The sequence below is a fragment of the Spodoptera frugiperda genome, chromosome 19 (genome assembly GCF_023101765.2).
Source record: "Spodoptera frugiperda isolate SF20-4 chromosome 19, AGI-APGP_CSIRO_Sfru_2.0, whole genome shotgun sequence".
Taxonomy (NCBI): Eukaryota; Metazoa; Arthropoda; class Insecta; order Lepidoptera; family Noctuidae; genus Spodoptera; species Spodoptera frugiperda.
Window position 1 is genome coordinate 100,318 of NC_064230.1, and position 22,497 is coordinate 122,814.

Consider the following 22,497-nt stretch of genomic DNA (forward strand, 5'->3'; position numbering starts at 1 on the left):
CTTAAATGCCTAACCCTCAAAAAGCCGGCAACGCACTTGTAACGCCTATTGTGTTTCAAGTGTCCATAGGCGGCGGGGATTACTTACCATCAGGTGATACGTCTGCTCGTTTACATAAAAAAAAATCCGTCAGTTAGCTAATAAGAAAATATTAGACACGTATTTTTTTATTTTGTCATATAAAATAACAATACTTAGATAAAACGAATCAAAGTTTAGGAATGGGAGCTAATAATTATGTCATTTCTACGTATAAAACGTACCTAGAAGTGACGTTATGCGATATTTCAAATCAATTTATCATCGAAAGTATTTGTTTATAAGTAGAAAATAAAAAATACATGTCTAATGTTTTAAAATAACCTATTAGACGAATATTAAAATAAAACTTAGTCATCTACCCTATTTGTATAATGTATTGTGAAACTTCAAACGGTGTTTTCGTGAAATATTGAGTTTGACGGGCGAAGTTACAGATGAACTAATTACTAGAAAAGACTAGAATGATAGTTCGATGATACGTTTGAAGAGTCATTACTAAAATACGGGACTTTACATTTTGTGAAGTGGTTTTAGAATAGATATTGTACTGGGTTGGCATTTATAGCAACTTTATAAAATACATACGTCACGCTTTTAATCCCCGAAGGGGTAAGCAGAGGTGCACAATATGGCACGTAATGCCACTATGTACACCCACTTTTCACAATGTATGTTTTAAGTGAGCCTATTGCCATATACCGGGCACATTTCCAGACTCCGTGTTACCACTGAGAAATTTTCAAAAACCGAAAAAAACCCAGTAATACTTCGCCCGACCCGAGAATCGAACCCGAGACCCCTTGCCCGGCAGTCGCACTTGCAACCACTCGGCCAACGAGGCAGTCTTTATAGGTAAAATATTACAGGTTTTATAACACCCAGCTTCGCATGGGTGCAATGGTGATATATTATGCATGTATTATACATATAAAACTTCCTCTTGAATCACTCTATCTATTAAAAAAACCGCATCAAAATCCGTTGCGTAGTTTAAAAGATTTAAGCGTACAAAGGGACATAGGGACAGAGAAAGCGACTTTGTTTTATACTATGTAGTGATATGATTACTCCAATATTACTCCTCTTCATTCCACTGTCCTAATTATTGCAACTATTTGTCAGCGTGTACCTAGTCACCCATCAATCCAATCCATGTAAGTAGACGCGTCATATGCCATCATCGTAAACACTTGAAGAGAAGTGTTCATGCGTGTTACAACTGATATTAATCATTTTATAAACCACGTGGGAAAACTTCAACGTTTTATCTAATGCGTGTCTTTTTTTATGAAACACTAGCTGGTAAATGGGCAGACGTATCACTAGATGGTAAGCAAATCCATACACTTGAAACGATAGAGGCGTTACATGTGTGTTGCCGGCCTTTTTATGGGTTGTTGTTCGGGAATCGGGATTGGGAAGATTGGGAAGGGGGGGAATTGGGCCTCCGGTAACCAGTGCCGGCGTTAGGGGAGGGCGTGATGGGCCGATGGCCCAGGGCGACAAAGTCTGGGGGGCGCCAATAAAATTAAAAACTTCTACTAACACTTGATATTGCTTCCCTCAAGTGGGCGCCACATTATTTTCGCCCGGGGTGTCAGTGGCCCTTACGCCGGCACTGCCGGTAACCTTACTTACATAACGAAACACAAAGCAAGCGTGTATGTGATTTAGGTGGTTAAAAATACGAACCTATACTAACAGGGCTCTAACTGCCGTATAAAATAAGTCTGGGAGTATTGTGCGAGCGCGCCAAGTTCCCTATTCCAATAACGTTATTGAAATGTTAAAATGTTGGGTTTACATACAGTACTTACCCTTAGTACGATGTCGCGAGAGACACTCTGGGCACCGGGACTCGGGGATCGCTACGATATCCGGCCACCGTAAGTGCGGGTCTGCGGACAGCGAGCAAGGGTAGCTCGCCGCCTGGCCAGAACCAAACCCGTGCGTACGGCGGTTAAAGAGCCAGACCACCACAGTTGGGACCCAGTAGGGCTGATGCCTGATCCGGAGTTGTGGACTACCTAGCGGGTTTACCGGGGCTCCGGTTCGAAAAGCAGGAGTAGGAACGGGGTGGTTTTTAGTCAGTAAGAGTCTGACACTTCCTCTCGCCACGCCCAAGGTGGGAGAAGTCATTGGATGATTTTCCCCCTCAAAAAAACCCTTAGTACGATTTTGCTTTACGTTGAACGAAAACGAAACAGGAGCACGTTCGATGCTCTTATTGGTCGGCGTAAATGAACCTACCAATCAGAGCGCCGATTGCACTTTCGTTTCGATATCGATAATCGGAAAGCAAACTCGTACTAAGGTCCCAGAGCGCCGAACGCGCTCTCGTTTCGATTACTTTAAACATAAAGGAAACTCGTACTAAGGGTGAAGCAAACTGGTACTAAGAGCAAAGAACAGACTTACTAAGTAAGTACCTAATACAGTTTTTTTCTAATCTTAGCAGATACAAACAGAAGAAACAATTTATTTTCAGCCATGGTCGTCCCACTGCAGGGCAAAGGCCTCCCTACTCTCTTTCCACTCGTCTCTTTGTAGAGCTTTCTGTGGCCAATCCTTTTCATAGGCATCGAGTTCATCCCGCCATCTCCTTTTAGGTCTGCCGCAGCCACAGATGGGGCCCAGTCCACAGATGGGGCCCAGTAGGGCTGATGCTTAATCCGGAGCTGCGGACTACCTAGCGGTTTTACCGGGGCTCCGGCTCGAAAAGCAGGTGTAGGAACGGGATGGTTTTTAGTCAGTAAGAGTCTGACACTCCCTCTCGCTTTGCCCTGGCGAGAGAAGTCATTGGATGATTTTCCCCCCTAAAAAAAGGCCTGCCGCAGAAGAAACAATACGAATAACTAAACGCTATTCACCTGTCAAATTCAATTTCGCATACTGTCAAAATCACAATATGAAACTGACAGCAGTAGTTTCATAACAAGAACATAACCTCAAAACTACAGATATAAACGAAAAAATGCGATTAATTAACTTATTCAAGTCTTTGAAACTTAGTTCTCAAGTGCAGATTGTGCGTTGTAGTTCTGAATATGTGCCGAAAGCGTTGCGGAGTTTGAAAGCGAAGTCTACACGGAATACGGTGCAGTTTTATGTGGATGCCTTCAGAGTGCGAGCAGTTGGTGGCTCAGGCGGCGATGGCTGTATATCATTCTTGAGTGCGTGGTGTAAGGACCACGCAGGACCTGACGGAGGAGACGGCGGGAACGGCGGCCATGTTATTTTTCAGGTACGACAGTTGGCAAATGAAATTTTGTTGAAATCTTATTCGACCTTATTTTCGTGATAATATTACGTTTTGGTGAATTTTCGAAAATTTCTCGGTAGTAGCACGGAGTCTGGAATTGCGTCCAGTATATGGCAATAGGCTCACCCCCTATTACATGGGACTTATAACACAAATGGTGAAAAGTGGGTGTACATTGTATAGCGGTATTACGTGCCGTAATGTGCACCTCTGCCTACTCCTTCGGGGATAAAAGGCGTGACGTTGTGTATTACGTTTTTTTTTAATAATATTTACCTACATTTTATTTTTTATATGTTCTCTTTGTGACAAAGGCGATTCTCCAAAAATATTACAAAATGTGAAGGGCCTCATTATCCAAAAGTTAACAATTCTGCCGATTGTAACACAAAATTTGGTTTCAATAAATTAAGCTGTGACACTGCTCTCAACCAATCCAATAAAAATAAGGATGATAATAAGCTACGATGATGCTTAATATCGCGGGAGAATAATGATTTGTTAAATAAAAGTTAAAGTTTGTTGAAAAAACCACCTATTGAAAAGCACTTACTTAACACGTTGACTGTCCGTGCATTACATGTAATGCAATTTTGATCTGGCTGTGACGTCCGTGCATTATATATAATGCATTAGTCAGTGGCAATTGAACTGCGTTTACTGCGCTGGGTGTGTGAGCTAGAACTTTATTTTTCTAGGGACGTATGAACAGCCTTAAAAAAATAAAACTCAATGTCCCATCGAAAATTGTTATTTTTTTAATCAGTAGAACATTTTAAGTATGGTACCATTGGACGTACCATGAGATTATCCAAAATAGATGGGACACCCAACATGTTAAATTATTTACAGACAATTTTAAACCATCAGAAACTTACACTATTTGTAGACTGGCACTTATCTATACTAATATTATAAAGCTGAAGAGTTTGTTTGTTTGTTTGTTTGAAGGCACTTATCTCCGGAACTACTGGTCTGAATTGAAAAATTATTTTTGTATTGAATAGTTATTTATCGAGGAAGGCTATAGGCTATAAAACATAACGCTAAGACCAATAGGAGCCGAGCAGAGCGGGTGAAACCGCACGGAAGTAGCTAGTAGTGCATATAATTCTAGTACATTGTACATGTTGGGTATACAAAACCCACATAAACAGTAGTGGTGGGGATTAAGGGTAAATGATAAATGATATTTATTTTTGCAAATAGGCAACAATGTAACTCTTTTACACGTCAATCTCTTAAATAACTAGATGAGGCCGGCATTTCCTATCCGACTACTCTGAGAAGAAATGCTGAAACAAACTCAGAGGTCATAGTCTCTTTTAAAGTCCAGACAAAATCAATTAAAGTGAGGCTGCATTTGGCTTCCAACAATACACATACACATAGTGGAAACGGACTCAGCTAAGCTATGTTTTTTTATATAGAAAGATGCGTGCTATGGATGACTTCCCTACTATTGATACATCGCATACTTGAGCTGCCTTCCTCGCACAGCTACATAGCTTAGTATCAGTGGAAATGGTCACATAGTTTCACAGCTTAGCAATTACATCTTCATAGCATAGCTGCATAGAATATCTCTGGTAGAAAAGCACCGTAATAGTTACCTAAATTATACTAGTTATGTCATCATTGTATATGACTGCCTACAAGGGGTCTCGGGTTTGATTCCTGGGTCGGGAAAAGTATTACTGGGCTTTTTTCGGTTTTTCGAAAATTTCTCGGTAGTAGCACAGAGTCTGGAATTGTGCCCAGTATAAGGCAATAGGCTCACCCCCTATTACATGGGACTTATAACACAAATGGTGAAAAGTGTGTGTACATTGTATAGCGGCATTGCATGCCGTAATGTGCACCTCTGCCTACTCCTTTGAGGATAAAAGTCACTTCTAGTACATTGTACACGTCGGGTATACGACACCCACATGAAGAGTAGCGGTGGTGTCTAACACCTATATGTCACGTTGCAGGCGACATATGCTGCGAAGAGCCTGAACCACTGCAAGTCCCTAGTGCAGGCGCGGCCGGGCGAGCGCGGGTACAATAAGGAGTGCAATGGGAAGAATGCACAGCACGTCATCGTGCCTGTACCTATTGGTGAGTGCACCTTGAAGATACTAACATTATAAAGCTGAAGAGTTTGTTTGATTGTTTGTTTGTTTGTCTGAACGCGCTAATCTCAGGAACTACTGGTCCGATTTGAATCATTCTTTTTGTGTTGGATAGCGCATTTATAGAGGAAGGTTATAGGCTATAAAACATCACGCTATGATCAATAGGAACCAAGCAGAGCGGGTGAAACCGCGCGGAAGTAGCTAGTATGCAATATACCATTGGATAACAACTCATAACATGCAATATACCATTGGACATATGTGTGGCGACACCTGACAAGTGACAGATGACAGAAGTCGCACATAGACTATCGACGAACAAATCAACGGATGACGTCATTATTATTATTAATATCTAATCAATCAGTCATAAACCATACATCGCACATGTGAAGTGTACATGCGAATAAACATGGATAGACAATCCCAACGAACTACAGTTGGGCAGAAAGCTGCCAGACACGATCACCGCCTGGTCGGAGGATACTGCTTTACTTAGGGAACTTTACTCTCTGTTCCATAAATATGTTTCGCTCCTCCACGGAGCAGTTTTTTTTATGATACAAGCCGGTAATCGAGCAGACGGATCACCTGATGGTAAGCAATCGCCGCCGCCCATGGACACTTGAAACACCAGAGGCGTTACAAGTGCGTTGCCGGCTTTTTGAGAGTTAGGAATTTAAGGGTTGTTGTTCGGGAATCGGGGATGGGGAAGATTGGGAAGGGGAGAATTGGGCCTCCGGTAACCTCACTCACACAACGAAACACGTTGTTTCACGTCAGTTTTCTGCTCGGCCGTGGTATCACTCCGGTCGAGCCGGCCCAGCAGTGCCGAAGCATGGCTCTCCCACACTTCTTATTAATAATTTGAATCTTATCTTCTTTATCATAGGTACCATAATCCGGGACGAGACAGGGCGTGTAGTGGGCGACCTGAGTTCCGAGGGGGTGATGTTCGTAGCGGCGAGGGGGGGCGCGGGGGGAAGGGGGAACAAGTTCTTCCTCACTGACACTGAACAGGTAATGTACAGCGTTCCCAACCAATGTATTTATGCGCGTTTGTCCAATGTCAAAGTCAAAGCATTTATTTCAATTAATCCTAAATTAGGCACTTTTGAAACGACTTTAATTGTCCGTCAGTCTGTCTGTCAGTGAAGCTAGACGCTCGTTCCAAAGAAGAACTAGCAAGAAACTCCATCGTTACTCTTTTTAAAAAATATTTTTACAATATCTCTGATACATTATTTCATCATTTGCCTATTGTATATACAATGTGATAGGGGTGGAACTTCTAACCTGTTAAGGCTGAGTACTACATGTAATTTTGTTTTGTTTCTACGACGCATACAACCTTTGATATCACATAAAGTATCAAGTGCGCCGTAATAGTCATAATTTTGAGGGGGAGGGGGTTCAACCCCCCATATTTTTTTTGTCGATAAAATTAGATGTAGTACTCAGCCTTAACGGGTTAGAAGTCTCACCCCTATCACATTGTATATGTAGGAACAATGTAACGACAATACGGCGTCAAAACTAATGGGACAATAAAACCAATTTGTAAAGAATATAAAATAGCGGGTTGTTTCAAACATAGTGCCCACATATGTACACTTACAATATCTATACATATAATAAATCTGCACATTGTATAATAAATCTGCATATTTTAATAGAAGGGTCAATTCTGTACATTGAAAATATTGAAAGATTAAATAGCAGGGGGTGTTACTGGATCGATACCAAACCCAAATATGTGATTAAAATTTTTTTTTGTCTGTCTGTCTGTAATTTCAGGCATCACGTGAAAACTAACGGTTTGATTTCGATGAAACTTGATGTAATTATACCTTATTATCCTGGGCATAAAATAGGATTCTTTTTATCCTGGAAAAATACGTAGAAAAAAATCTTTATTTTTCAGTTTTATTCTACAGAACGCGAGCTCAACAGCAGTAGCTCAATAGAGGGATCTCCTTAATTATTATGAGCCTCGCCGTATTTGGGTCCAATAGATATTTATAAGATGTCATTGTCAGAGTTACTCAAAATGGAGAAATAAAACTTCCACGCGAAGACCGACATCCGCGCGGACGGAGTCGCGGGCGGAAGCTAGTCTATACTAATATTATAAAACTAAAGAGTTTGTTTGTTTAAACGCGCTTATCTCCAGAACTACTGGTCCGATTTGAATAATTATTTTTGTGTTGGATAGCGCATTTATCGAGGAAGGTTATAGGCTATAAATCATCACGCTACGATCAATAGGAGCCAAGCAGAGCGGGTGACACCGCGCGGAAGTAGCTAGTATAAAATAAAATAGCGGGTTGTTTCAAACATAGTGCCCACATATGTACACTTTTTTTTTTGAGGGGGGAAAATCATCCAATGACTTCTCTCGCCTTAGGCGAGGCGAGAGGGAGTGTCAGACTCTTACTGACTAAAAACCACCCTGTTCCTACTGCTGTTCTTCGAGCCGGAGCCCCGGTAACCCGCTAGGTAGTCCGCAGCTCCGGATCACACATATGTACACTTCCAATATTGTCCAATAAAGTACAATGTTTGTTGGTATGTGCAGGCGCCGAGTGTGGCGGAGTTGGGCGCGGCGGGCGAGGCCAACGTGTATACGCTGGAAGTACGGTCCATGGCCCACGTGGGGCTGCTCGGGTACCCCAACGCCGGTCAGTATACTATATATTTATACATATCATACATACATATCGCCACGCCTTTAATCCCCGAAGGGGTAGGCAGAGGTGCACATTATGGCACGTAATGCCACTGTGTACACCCACTTTTCACAATTTATGTTGTAAGTCCCATGTAATAGGGGGTGAGCCTATTGTCATATACTGGGCAATATTCTACAAAACATATATAAAAATCAGACATAAAAATGTACGTTAAGTGAGTCTAATTTTTAGTTACCTTTCTCACCTGGTACCTGCGCAGGTGTCACTCGGCAAGCTTTACAAACATTCAGGCATTAAAAAGTATATACAAGACTACTGTAAGCCGAAGGTTATATGCTTGTAAAAATATTATATGTCTGACGGCTCTGGGATCTCGCTCTACTACCCCTTCGGGGATAAAAGGCGTGACGTTGCTTTTTTTAATGTGGCACTCTACATCACCGTCATCAGCCTATAAGTGGCCACTGCTGAGCAGATACCCATACATCACATTACATATCGCACACCTAGTAATATATTGGCACATTTACGGTTTTCATAGTTTACCTGACTTGTTTAGTTTTTACTTTACTGACCAATGAACCGTTGTTTTACGTGCGTGAGGGGGAAACTACAATAATGGTATAATGACACTTACGACCTCTCTCGATGAATATGGAAATAAATAGATTAATATGCACTTTTAAACACGTAAACCATATAAAGTCAATTTCGCATTTTTTTTCAGATGTGCCAATATATTAGTAGGTGAACGATATAGTTGACCGGTAATTAGTGAACGATATTTAAACACGTGATTGTACTCATGATTACAAACAACTTTCCCGAAGAAACATTTTTTGTATACTCATTAGTTTCACAATAACATAACAACAAAATATTGCGCGCTTGCTTTGCATGATCAGCTGTTAGCAGCGAGGCGCCCGCGTTTAAAAAGAGTAGTAGCTATTTTGAAACTTAACGCGCGCGTGCTAATGAAATTTAGTTTTGTTATTGTGATAAAAATAAAACTAATGAGTATACAATAAAAGTTTCTTTGGGAAAGTTGTTTGTAATCATGAGTTTAAATATCGTTCACTAATTACCGGTCACCCCTATAATATATATGTGGCAAGAGATTTAAAACAGCAAAGCTTGACTGTCTAACTTTGTAACACTTACTTGTTATGTTTTATTAAATTTTGAATTTAAGTTCATCATTATCATAACATAATAATATAGGTGTATTTAATGCCTAAAATAAACTAATTTCACTTTAGAATTGGAACTTAAAACGGGATATTTACAATGTTTTTCATATTTAATGAGTTTCCGATATTTCGGCACTATTGCAAGCGCCATGTTCACGGATGAACTGTGAAACATGGTAAATATCCCGTCATAAGTTCTAATAATAGTGTTAGTGACCATGTCAGTTTAAAAACTTATATTTACAATGTTTTTCAATTTTAATGAGTTTCCGATATTTCGGCACTATTGCAAGTGCCATGATCACGGTTGAACATAAATAAACACGGATAATTTCACTTTAATTCAAGTCTTGTATGTCCCCCCTCCCCCCAGGTAAGAGCACGTTACTCCGCGCGTTGACCCGCGCGCGCCCCACCGTGGCCCCCTACCCCTTCACCACGCTGCGCCCGCATATAGGTACGTATCTATACTAATATTATAAAGCTGAAGAGTTTGTTTGATTGTTTGTTTGTCTGTACGCGCTAATCTCCAGAACTACTGGTCCGATTTGAATAATTCTTTTTGTGTTGAATAGTGCATTTATCGAGGAAGGCTATAGGCTATAAATCATCACGCTATGACCAATAGGAGCCAAGCAGAGCGGGTGAAACCGCGCGGAAGTAGCTAGTATATTATGTTATATGTGTTATCTACTCAGTTCTAAGTGTGGGAGAGCCATGATTCGGCACTGCTGGGCCGGCTCGACCGGAGTGATACCACGGCCGAGCAGAAAACAGACGTGAAACAACGCTTGCGTTATTTCGTTGTGTGAGTGAGGTCATCAGAGACCCAATCACCCCCTTCCCAATCATCCCAATCCCCGATTCCCCAACAACCCTTAAATCCCTAACCCCCAAAAGACCAGCAACGCACTTGTAACGCCTCTGGTGTTTCAAGTGTCCATGGGCGGCGGCGATTGCTTACCATCAGGTGATCCGTCTGCTCGTTTACCGGTTTATAATATAAAAAACTTACTTCCCATTTATATTGTCTTCAGGAATGGTGCCATATGATGACTACGAGCAGGTAGCGATAGCTGACTTACCGGGTTTGATTCCCGGCTCGCACAAGAACTATGGTTTAGGTACGTATACATTCATAGATACACAACGTCTCGCCTTTTATCCCCGAAGGGGTAGGCAGAGGTGCACATTACGTCACGTAATGCCGCTATACAATGTACACACACTTTTCACCATTTGTGTTATAAGTCCCATGTAACAGGGGGTGAGTCTATTGCCATATACTGGGTACAATAGGGTATTATCCTACTAGTCAAATTCAATACTTTTATCGAAATGTCAAAAACGTTACTTTTCTATGAATTTTGTATGACATTGCAAATTATGACGTCATAATTTTTTTTTGCGTCAAATAGCATACTTATTACGCAAAAAATAGCAAGAAAAATTAAATAAATAAGTATATCGTCAAATGAATGAATGAAAATACGATTATTTTGGGATATTTTATTATATTGAAATATCAAAATAATTTATTTTTGACCTAGGAAACTACCCAATTCCAGACTCCGTGCTACTACTAAGAAATTTTCGAAAATCCGAAAAAAGTCCAGTAATACTTCGCCCGACCCGGGAATCGAACCCGAGACCCCTTGCCCGGCAGTCGCACTTGCAACCACTCGGCCAACGAGGCAGTCAAAGAAATAAATATCATTTACTAGCTAACCAGGCAAACTTCGTATCGCCCCAAACATTTTTTTCTCACCTTTTAAACCTTCCCTGGACTTCCACAAATAATTCAAGACCAAATTTTTCCAAATCGGTCCAACCGTTCTCGAGTTTTAGCGAGACTAACGAACAGCTATTGATTTTTATATACAGAGACTAGTGGACCCGACAGACGTTGTCCTGTCTACACGTTAATTTGAAAATTTTAAACTTTTTTAATAAGCTAAAACATTCTGCACCTTTTTGATGAAAATTATTATTCAAATGTTATGACAATATCTAACGTCATTAATATTTGACACTGCGATGGTAGCGCCGTCCGTCGGATCCGATGTAAAACATTCCAAAATCAACAACTACTAATAAATTAAAAATTAATTAAAAAAACATTGTCCAGCGGACAAAATTGTGAATCTAAACCATTCTCAGATCCTCTTGAACACACACAAAAAGTTTCATCAAAATCCGTCTAGTCGTTTAAGAGGAGTTCAGTGACATACACACGTACAGAAGAATTATATATATAAAGATAGATTATTTTATCATTTACAGGTATCCAATTCCTCCAACACGCCGAACGCTGCCGAGGCCTTATATACCTACTGGACGGGGCGCAGGACCCTGAAGACCAGTACGAGGTGCTTCGCTATGAGCTCTCTCAGTACAGCGGAGCCCTAGCGCTCCGCCCCTCAACGCTAGTTGTAAACAAGATAGATCTACCCGAAGCAAGAAAGGTGTTTGAGAGAGCGAAAGAGAAATTGCCTGTAATAGGCGTGTCAGCGAAGACTGGACTGAATTTGGATGTTTTATTGCAACTTGTTAGAAAAATGTATGATGGGAATAGTTAATCGTTTTTCTTTTATTTATTCAAAGTCAAAGTCATAATTGTTTATTTCAAATAGACCAGGGGCCTTAGTCTACTATTACAATTGTGTCAGAATGGTCGATCACTGAGCAGTGCGAGAGGGACGGAGCTATACAACCTACATAGCTCCGTCCCTCTCGCACTGACGGAGCTCTGACGGGCCCCAGGAAGGCACTTTTGAACGTCAAAGCAAATATAATAATATTAATAATGTCTGTCTGTCGGTCAGTCCTCTAGTTGCTCTATTTGCTCGTTCCAAAGTGTAGATTCCTATGTAGAAGAACGAGCAAGAAACTCCATAGGTTACGACGGATAGGATAGATCACCTGATGGTAAGCAATCGCCGCCGCCTATGGACAAAATTTCAACCCATTTGACTGAGAAATTTTCGAAAAAACCCTGTAATGCTTTGTGTGACCCGGGTATCGATCCCGAGACCCCTTGTCCGGCAGTCGCACTTGCGACCACTCGACCAACGAGGCAGTCCTAGGCTTTGATACTATTAAAATATTTTTAAGTTAAGTATTAAGAATAATAGTAGAATTATATTTGTAAATACCTACATAAATAAATAAAAAGACTAAGAAAAACCAAAACAATATGTATTTCATTTTGTTTACAAGACAATATTTTATATACAAAAAAGAAAAAATATATAAAAAAAAAATTGATAACGCACGTCAACCTACCACAACATGTCAAGTTAAAATGAACCTTAACACATGAATATAAAGTTGATAATCCATCAAACAACGATGGATATATTGATAAGCTTGAATGAAACAATTAAAATACGCTCAAAGGGACATTAGCAAGCGTCTCATTACTAACCACATCGCGAAGCTCAACTCGAGACTTCACATAGAAAGCAAAATCTATGAACTCAGTCGACCAAACCGTTTTATTAAGACCTGCAGCTTCCAAAACCTTGTTCACATCATACGACCAAAAGTGGTGACCCTTGAAAGAAGCGCCGTAATTCACAGCCACGGTTCCAGTTACACTGGTTACGAAATCCACTCTAATTTTCATGAACCCTCGTGTCGCTATCAAATCAGCTATAACTTGTTGCCCCGGCTTCAAATATATATCCAACCCAGTTTGGGACCCAACAGACACCTTTTCAAACTTCAAAACACTCTCACCCCATTTCGATTTGAAAGAAAACGACGCTCTCCCCGAAACCCCCATAGCTTTAATATCGAAACCGTATTTAATATCGGACGAAGCCGAAATTTCCGAATACTTCTGCCAAAAAGAAGATACGGTGTCCTCTACTTCTTGAGAGATGTGAGTTTTGAATAGCGCTGGCTTAGTACTGGTGTTATTAAAAGACTGACTGAAGACCAAAAATGGTCTGTATTCCACAGACATGATGCTTGCTTTTACAGGTTTCAGGACTCTTGATACCTGTGTAAAATTATTAATAACATACAGATCCCCCCAAGGAGTAGGACTTTTCAGGAATACATCGTCCGGTTTGACTCCAAAATGGTTTTTGATGGCATTTTTCAAATTTTCATCGGTTAAGTTAAACGTTTGGACTTCAAGGTCACTTATAATTGCTTTGTTTGTTCCTAACGCAATGATGCTTTGTTGCGAAGCGTCATCTGACGCTGTGACGTCAATTTCTATGTCTGCTAGCGTCAGGACTGGGAGAAGGAGGACGAGGAAGGCTGTCGCCGCCGACATGTCGCCGTGGTATAACCTGAAACAATTTGAAACGTTGCCCCACATTAGGATTTTCTCCTGTGTCGTGGGTGCGTTTACAAACATACAAGTTCACATACACATGACACCCAGACCCGAAACAACAATTTGTGAATCACACAAAGAGTTGCTCCGTGCGGGAATCGAACCCGCTACCCGTTGCGCGGCAGCCAGTTACTCAGCCACCGCACCAACCGTGCAGTCTGAGAATAACGTCACGCCTTTTATCCCCGAAGTAGACAGAGGTGCACATTACGGCACGTAATGCCGCTATACAATGTACACCCATTTGTGTTATAAGTCCCATGTAATAGGGGGTGAGCTTATTGCCATATACTGGATACAATTCCAAACTCCGTGCTACTACTGAGAAATTTTCGAAAAAGTTGTCAGTTATGGGCGCTAGTATTTTAGTAGTAACATGAGCAGACGGATCACCTGATGGTAAGCAATCACCGCCGCCTATGGACACTTGAAACACTAGAGGCGTTACAAGTGCATTGCCGGCCTTCTGGGGTTAGGAATTTAAGGGTTGTTGGGGAATCGGGGGTTGGGAAGATTGGGAAGGGGGGAATTAGGCCTCCGGTAACCTCACTCACACAACGCAAGCGTTGGTTCACGTCGGTTTTCAAGCAAATCAAGAGTATGACGCAATATCAATGTCGATCTATCGGCATTGGATTCAGGGGGCCTACTCTAATTCAACGAAAAACGAAGTTTCGTCCGAAACTTCGCAGATTGCATACTACAATTCTATTTATTGCGAACTTTTGTGAACAAAAATGAACGAATGAAATGAAGATAAATAAAAAGGTTTTGATATGAAATTAAAAATAAAACGTTATTTCAAGTAATTCTATTAGTAAATCAATAAAACCTACGGCCGAAGATTAAACGAAACTTCGGACTCGAGAACCGGAGTAGGCCCCCTGGTCTAATACTTTTTTTTATGTTAAATGGGTCGACGTTTGGCCGCTATCTCACCTGATGGTAAGTGATGATGCGGCCTACGATGGAGTACGTCTGCCCATAAGCAACCTATTCACTCGGGCCTTGAAGACACCCAGGTTATACCCATCAGGAAACACAGACTCCGGCAAGGAGTTCCACTCCCTAGCAGTTCGCACAAGGAAGCTTGAAGCGAAGCGCTTCGTGCGAGTGGGTGGGATATCCACCATGAAACGGTGACGCCTCGCCGATTGTCTTGTGGTTCGATGATGGAAAGGACTAGGAGGAATCAAGTTGTGCAATTCCCCCGCACACTCTCCGAAACGTATCCGGTAAAAAACGGAAAGGCTTGCGACCTTGCGCCTGTGTTCAAGGCTTTGAAGCCGGGCCTCCACAAGCGCATCATCATTGGTGAGCTTCTTGGCACGCCTTTCGATGTGTTCGAGCGCATCCAGCTGGTATTTAGCCGAGCCGTCCCAAAGGTGAGAACAGTACTTACCTACGTACGGAGTAACACTTACACTCAAAGCAACTACTGGGCGGGAACTGCGCGCATTTATATGTAAAGTTACACGATTCGAATAAAGCTGGTTTCAGACACGCAGATAACATTAAACACACGGTATTTATTTCATACTAGCATCAGCATGCGGCTTTACCTGCGATCCCGTGGAATAAAAAGGCCTATTTATTATTCCAGACTATAATCTACACCTGTTCCAAATTTCATCCCGATCCCTTCAGCAGTTTTGACGTGATTAAGTAACAAACATACACAAAAACAAACTCTCGCGTTTATATATTATGCAACGTCGTACTTTTTATCCCCGAAGTAGGCAGAGGTGCACATTAATCCGGAGCTGCGGACAACGTAAAAGGTTACCGGGTAACCGGCTCAAAGCAGAAGAATTAACGGGGTGGTTTTTAGTCAGAAAGAGTCTGACACTCCCTCCCATACAATGTCCACACACTTTTCACTATTTGTGTTATAAGTCCCATGTAATAGGGGGTGAGCCTATTGCCATATAGGTACTGGGCACAATTCCAGACTCCGTGCTACTACTGAGAAATTTTTGAAAAATCGAAAACAGCTCTTACTTTGCCCGACCCGGGAATCGAACCTGAGACCCCTTGTCCGACAGTCGCACTTGCGACTACTCGACTAACGAGGAGTCGAGAGAGTCTTTTGCATTTATAATATTTATAAAATCAACGGCAGCCATGGCCAGTGGACCTGATGCAGGGGCCTTAGTCTGCTATTACAATTGTGTCAGAATGGTCGATCATTGAGCAGTGCAAGAGGGACGGAGCTACGTAGGTTGTATAGCTCCATCCCTCTTGCACTGATCAATGATCGACCATTGTGAGACAATTGTAATAGCAGACTAAGGCCCCAGGTCTGCGACAGTTGCTGGATGCAGGTCGCTTCCATACCTCGCGATGTGGACTCATTATTTTATGGTATAAGCCGGTAAACGAGCAGACGTATCACCTGATGGTAAGCAATCGCCGCTGCCCATGGACACTTGAAACACCAGAGGCGTTACAAGTGTGTTGACTTTTGGGGGTTAGGAATTTAAGAGTTGTTGGGGAATCGGGGATTGGGAAGGGAGAGTAATTGGGCCTCCGGTAACCTCACTCAAACAACGCAAGCGTTGGTTCACGTCGGTTTTCCGTGTTTTTTTTCGCTATTGGACTTAATGTCTCGTCTACATAAGATACTTTGGCATTATAAGAATGATGACGGGGTATGAAAATTAAAACTCTATGACCCGTCTGCTCGTTTGCCGGCTTATACCATAAAAAAAGTAAACCATCGTAATGTTAGAAAATATTCTTATTCATTTATTCCTGTCATAGTCTGGACACGATTTAACAAAAATGGTGTTCGAGTTCCTCGTCAAACAGTTACGTGAGTAAGCCGATAACATTATAATTAATTAGAATAATACTTTTTGTGTTGAATAGTCCTTTTATTGAGAGATTTTTTGTTGAGGGTGCAAAATCATCCAATGACTTCTCCCGCCTTGGGCGAGGTGAGAGTGAGTGTCAGATTCTTACTGACTAAAAACCACCCCGTTCGTAGTCCTACTTTTCGAGCCAGGTATACCCGCTAGGTAGTCCGCAGCTCCGGATCAGGCATCAGCCCTACTGGGCCCTATCTGTGGTGGTCTGATGGCTCTTTGAGCCGGTTCTGGTCCGCAGACCCGCACCTACAATAATAAGTCGGGTTTTCCTTCCTGACGCTATAACTCCAGAACGCACGAACCGATTTCCATGGTTTTGCATTCGTTGGAAAGGTCTCGGGCTCCGTGAGGTTTATAGCAAAGAAAATTCAGGAAAAATTCAAGAGTAAAGCAGGAAAACAGGAATATCATTGGCAGCGAAACGGAGTTCGCCGGGTTTGCAAGTAATAGGAGCTGCACCAGGGATGAAAGTATTATTATTGGGACAAGCCCGCCACACCCTCCCATACCGCTGCAACTCCTGTGCACCAGGATCTACAGTAGATACAACCATGCAAACACCGGAACACTGAAGTCCAACGTCCCAGGGACATGAATGACTGTCTTGGATCCCGCAACGAAATAAATCAGAAGATATTATTAGAGGAGAAGAAAAGAAAAGGGATGAAAGTATGTATAAATCTTACAGTTGGCCTGATGGTAAGCAGACTTCATAGCTCAAGTACACCTGCAATACCAGTGGCAGCACCAGCGCGTCGCCGAGGGAGGAGGAACTCCATGTCAGCATCATCGCCCACAGCAGGTGACAGTCCACTGCTGGACTATGAGCCTCTTCTGCAAAAAAGGACTATGCCAGACATAGGCGTAGCCAGGTTTTAGTTTCGGGAGGGGTTCAAGAAACTCGACCCATGAAATGTGTGACCAAAAAAAAAAGGTCCTTCATGCATGATAGGTAGTCATACAGACCTTTGCCAAACAGGGGATGTACTATGCTAACTAGAAAAATAACGCTCTGTAATGTCTAGGTACGCATTTTCGGGGGGGGGGGTTGAACCCCTATACCCCCCCTGGCTACGCCTATGATGCCAGAATCTCCACGCCTTTATTGACGGGGGAGATTTTTTTATGGAACACGGTAAAGGAGCAGACGGATCACCTGATGGTAAGCGATCGCCGCCGCCCATGGACATTTGAAACACCAGAGGCATTAGAAGTGCGTTGCCGGCCTTTTGGGAGTTAGGAATTTGAGGGTTGTTGGGGAATCGGGGATTGGGAAGGGATCACCCTGTTCCTACTCCTGCTTTTCGAGCCGGAGCCCCGGTAACCCGCTAGGTAGTCTGCAGCTCCGGTACAATTGGCAGGAGATCGAGGATTAGGAGTATCATACCAGTGTCGTGGTGGCCCGGATATAGTAGACGCTCGGTTCTCAAACATGAGAGGCCGAACCTACCAACGGCAAGTACCAATGTGACTTTTTCCGAGTTATATGTACTTTCTAATATTATTTAGACACCACTGACAAACGGTGAAGGAAAACATCGTGAGGAAACCTGGGCTTATAATTTCTAATTGTAAGTTTGAAATCGCCACGCATTGAGCAAGCGTGGTGATTAATGCTCAAACCTTCTCCGTATGAGAAGAGGCCTTTGGTCAGCAGTGGTCACTTATAGGCTGTTGATGTGTTAAAACCCTGCTGTTCAGTCTCATGTAGTCACTTAGTCGGGTATGTCACACCCGCGGGAAGAATAGCGATGGTGAAACATGTGTAGCTCTAAGGAAATTATATCTTCTGATAATGAAAGTGATCACTTACTTGATTTAAATAAGTCTTAAGAAGAGCATGGCTTGATACTCCAGAAGACTATTATTCCTTTATTAGTTGAAAAAACAATAATTTAGTATTCTTTTTAACTTTATGTACCTAGACTAAACCAAATTCTGATATGACAGCTACACATTATAACAGTCAAAAACTACTGCAGATCAAGCTACCACAAACTGTACAATAGAATATCAACCGTATGCTCTGGAGATAAAATCGAGAATTCATTAAACTGGTGTGACAGATTGGTTCAACTTGATGTGCTGGCAACGTTTTGACGATAAAAGCAAGCTACGTTTCGTTGTTCTGGCAATTATTCTCAAATAAGATCTCTTTTAAGGACAATGCGGTCTGTGACCATTTACAAACGAGTCTTAAGTGTGGGAGAGCCATGTTTCGGCACTGCTGGGCCGGCTCGACCGGAGTGATACCACGGCCGAGCAGGAAACCGACGTGAAACAACGCTTGCGTTGTGTAAGTGGCCCATTTACCCTCTTTCGCAATCCCCGATTCCCCAACAGGCCTTAAATTCCTAGCCACCAAAAGGCCGGCAAGGCACTTGTAACGCCTCTGATGTTTCAAGTGTCCATGGGCGGCGGCGATTGCTTACCATCAGGTGATCCGTCTGCTCGTTTACCGGCTTATACCGTAAAAGCAGCTCATACCTCATTTAACAGAGACAGCAGCGCTCTCTGATAAACCTGAACCTTTTATACTGCGATCTCCAACCCTTTTTTTAAGAGGAGAAAATCATCCTATTTCTTCTCCCGCCTTGGGCGAGGCAAGAGGGAGTGTCAGACTCTTACTGACTAAAAACCACCGCGTTCCTACTCCCGCTTTTCGAACCGGAGCCCCGGTAAACCCGGTAGTCTGCAGTTTCGGATCAGGCGTCAGCCCTACTGGGCCCCATCTGTAGTGGTCTGATGACTTTTCTTTCTCTCAAGTGTCTCTCGCGACGGCTGTGGCGTGAGGAGGTCCATTCCCTCACTGCCCTCCAACCCAACCAAGCGCACGGATTAGAAAAATATCCCTCCTCCCTCCAGTCATGGTCACAGTACCTCAATTATAAAAGAAACAATTTAATCCTGATAGGCACTAGATAGCTGTGTGCTTATCAAACAGCCAACTCATTGTGTTCCAAATAGAGGCATTATAACGCAGTGGTACCTATGGCATAAGTCACACATACAGTATGTTAACTAACAGAGGGCGTTCCTGTTAACCCGCAATAGAATAGCATCCATACATGCTAAAATAAATAACAATTTTATTTTTAAAATATTAAAATATTCACCAAAAATTTTAAATCGATACGTAAAAGAAACACTCTGTGCACGCGTAGTTGAAGGAAGGCAACGTTGCAATTTATTGCTTTTCTATGTTGATATTTTTATTTTAATCTGTTAATGATATAGATTAACGAGTTTAAAGGAACGCCTGTTAGTTAACATACTGTATAATACAGAAATGTAAAGTTTCGCCTTTTATCCCCGAAGAGGTAGGCAGAGGTACACATTACAGCACGTAATGCCGCTATACAATGTACACCCACTTTTCACCATTTGTGTTATAAGTCCCATGTAATAGGGGGTGAGCCTATTGCCATATTCTGGACACAATTCCAGACTCCGTGCTACTACTTTGCCCGACCCGGGAATCGAACCCGAGACCCCTTGTTCGGCAGTCGCACTTGCGACCACTCGACCAACGAGGCAAGCGTTGTTTCACGTCGGTGTACTGCCCGGCCGTGGTAACACTCCGGTCGCACTTATAACGCCTCTGGTGTTTCAAGTGTCCATGGGCGGCGGCGATTGCTTACCATCAGGTGATACGTCTGCTCGTTTACCGGCGTTTCATAAAAAAAGGCATTATGGTTATGGTATGGCATCTAACTTCTAATGAAAGAGTAAACAGCTTTGGGTTCGATTCTCGGGTCTGGTGTACGTAGGTATATATGAGAATAGAATGTAGTGTCAAAGAGTCAAAGTGTCAAAAGTCAAAGCATTTATTTCAATTAATCTATACATATAATAAAATCGTAGAAAAGTGCTGTCTGTACATTGAAAATAAAAATAAAAAAAATAGCAGGGGTTATTGTTATGTCGATGTCGAACCCAAAAATGTAATTAACTTTTTTTTTGTCTGTTTGTCTGTTCGTCTGTGCGCGCTAATCCCAGAAACGGCTGATCCGAGTTGGATGCGGTTTTCACGAATATATTGTGGGATGCTTAAATTTACATTTAGTGTTTGTTTCATGTCAATCGGTTCATAAATAAAAAAGTTATGTCAAATTAAAGAATCACGTCGAACATTCTATGCTTATACCATTAATCTCCGCAACTATTTGACGGATTTGGTTGAAATTTGGTACAGATATAGTTTAGAACCTTAGAAAGGACATAGATATATTTTTATTTCAAAAATCAAAAAATAAAAATAAGAAATAAATTATTTATAAATAATTCTATGTCGATCGTTACACGACTTCGGTTCATGTTATTGTTTTAATTTATCGAAAAAAAGTAAATAAATAGTAAAAAGGTATGAAAAAAATAATATCAATATAATAAAACATTTAGTACAAAGAAAATGCTCTAACGGAGTATAGATAATTCTATGTCGATCGTTACCCGACTTCGGTTCATGTTATTGTTTTAATTCATCGAAAAAAAGTAAATAAATAGTAAAAAGGTATGAAAAAAATAATATCAATATAATTAAACTTTTAGTACAAAGAAAATGCCCGAACGGAGTATAAATAAATAATCCAAGTTGTCTTTATCCTCGATAGATGGCGTTGGGATCGAAATAGATCGCGCTATGGTTTCGTTACATTCATTTGGTTGGGTATCGGCCGAGCGCTTCGGTACTATCGTAGAAAAAGTGTATTATCAGTCGTATGATTATTTGTCTGTAGTGGTCCTGCTGTTTCGTATATTCTAAATTGGTTTCGTTGTATTTGTCAATTAATAAGTTTATTTGTTGGGTTTTCCTGGTTTTCTGGTTAAACTTTTTAACGTAGGTTTAGTTTGATATCGATTATTAGTAGTTACTGTAGTTAGTTTTTTTAATAAAATTGTAAGTCTAATTTTTTTTATTAATTTGATTAGATTTAAGTCGTTTCTTTTAAATTATTTAGTTTAAGCTTGGTTATTATAGCATAGAGGATAGGTTGTAATATAGTTTCTTTTTTAATTGTTATAAATTCGTAATTCGTAGCTTTCTTTAGTTTTAAGTTAGTTTAAGTCCGTTTTTAAACTATTTTTTCAATGCCCTAAGTGAGTATACATCTATTAAATTCAAACGCAGAGCTCATTATGTTGATTTTTGAAGAGTTCCCTGGAATATCTTCCACATCTCATTTTTGAAGAGATCCCGCGAGATCGGGAACTATGTGGTTAAAACCAAAAATTTGCCGGAAGTCACTATTCCACGCGAACGAAGTCGCGGGCAAAAGCTAGTCCTAAATAAGGTACTTTTGAAACGTCAAATTGAATTGTCCGTCAGTTTGTCTGTCAGTGAAGCTAGGCGCTCGTTCCAAAGTGTTGCTTCGAATGGAGAAGAACGAGCAAGAAACTCCATCGTTACTCTTTTTAACAAAAATGTATGTTACAATATCTCTGATACATTATTTTGATCATTTACCTGTTGTATAAATATACTTATGTAACCTTAGTATGAGTTTGCTTTACGTAAAGTAGAGTCGAGTCTAATCGACACGAGAATCGATTTGGTTTATTCGAGCCGGCCAATCACAGCGCCGAACGCGTTTTCGTTTCGATCTAGACACACGGCAGTGTGTCCGCCAAGTTCGAGCAAAAAAACCGACACACCGGCCGTGGGTTATATTACACGAACCATTTCGGGCCAAGTTCGACCCACCTATAACTCAAAATCTATTTTATCTACGCATATGAAATTTCTAGTATCTGTCGAGACCTACTTACTTATCTAAAATACAAAATTTCATTAATGTACCTATTGTAGGTCTTGAGATATTGACGTCAGAAAATCGCTATTTTTACTATACACTCACTGACTGACTGACTCACTCACTCACTCACTCACTCATCAAAAACCTAGACCACTTCCAATGGTCGTATTGACTTGAAATTTGGCATGGAGGTAGGTCTTTGGGTCAAGGTAA

At 41.4% G+C, this 22,497-nt stretch overlaps 2 protein-coding genes across 6 annotated transcripts in view; one reads left to right on the forward strand and one right to left on the reverse strand.

Moving 5' to 3' along the window:
* The first annotated feature begins 2,934 nt into the window (after window positions 1–2,934).
* Window positions 2,935–22,497, forward strand: part of LOC118281016 (mitochondrial ribosome-associated GTPase 2) — a 121,664-nt gene continuing 102,101 nt past the window's right edge. The window contains exons 1-7 of one of the 2 annotated variants that reach the window (XR_007706271.1): window positions 2,935–3,286; window positions 5,281–5,407; window positions 6,317–6,444; window positions 8,003–8,105; window positions 9,681–9,764; window positions 10,345–10,431; window positions 11,591–11,969. Coding sequence is in view for 1 of the 2 variants with exons in the window: in XM_050700572.1 (XP_050556529.1) it covers window positions 3,017–3,286; window positions 5,281–5,407; window positions 6,317–6,444; window positions 8,003–8,105; window positions 9,681–9,764; window positions 10,345–10,431; window positions 11,591–11,886 (1,095 nt within the window). In the remaining variant the exon portion in view is untranslated. Of the gene's footprint in view, window positions 3,287–5,280; window positions 5,408–6,316; window positions 6,445–8,002; window positions 8,106–9,680; window positions 9,765–10,344; window positions 10,432–11,590; window positions 12,019–22,497 lie in introns of those variants that run through there. The other variant, XM_050700572.1, reaches the window with a different exon arrangement.
* On the reverse strand, window positions 12,489–18,477 carry LOC118281045 (spherulin-2A-like). Of its 4 annotated transcripts, none has more exons than XM_050700575.1 (2): window positions 18,342–18,477; window positions 12,489–13,611 (listed from the first exon to the last, which is right to left on the reverse strand). In XM_050700575.1, exon 2 carries the CDS (start codon window positions 13,593–13,595, stop codon window positions 12,690–12,692), a length of 906 nt encoding a protein of 301 aa, XP_050556532.1. In that variant the 5' UTR covers window positions 13,596–13,611; window positions 18,342–18,477; the 3' UTR covers window positions 12,489–12,689. The 4 variants fall into 4 exon arrangements, with proteins under 4 accessions (XP_050556532.1, XP_035457369.2, XP_050556530.1 ...); XM_035601476.2 differs by lacking the exon at window positions 18,342–18,477 and adding an exon at window positions 17,215–17,369; XM_050700573.1 differs by lacking the exon at window positions 18,342–18,477 and adding an exon at window positions 15,061–15,136.

Excerpts from the sequence above, each read along its gene's own strand:
- LOC118281045 (XM_035601476.2), bottom strand. The coding sequence starts at position 17,318 with ATGATGCTGACATGGAGTTCCTCCTCCCTCGGCGACGCGCTGGTGCTG. Across the intron at positions 13,612-17,214 it reads TGCTTACCATCAGGCCAACT|GTTATACCACGGCGACATGT; the intron begins GTAAGATTTATA and ends AAATTGTTTCAG.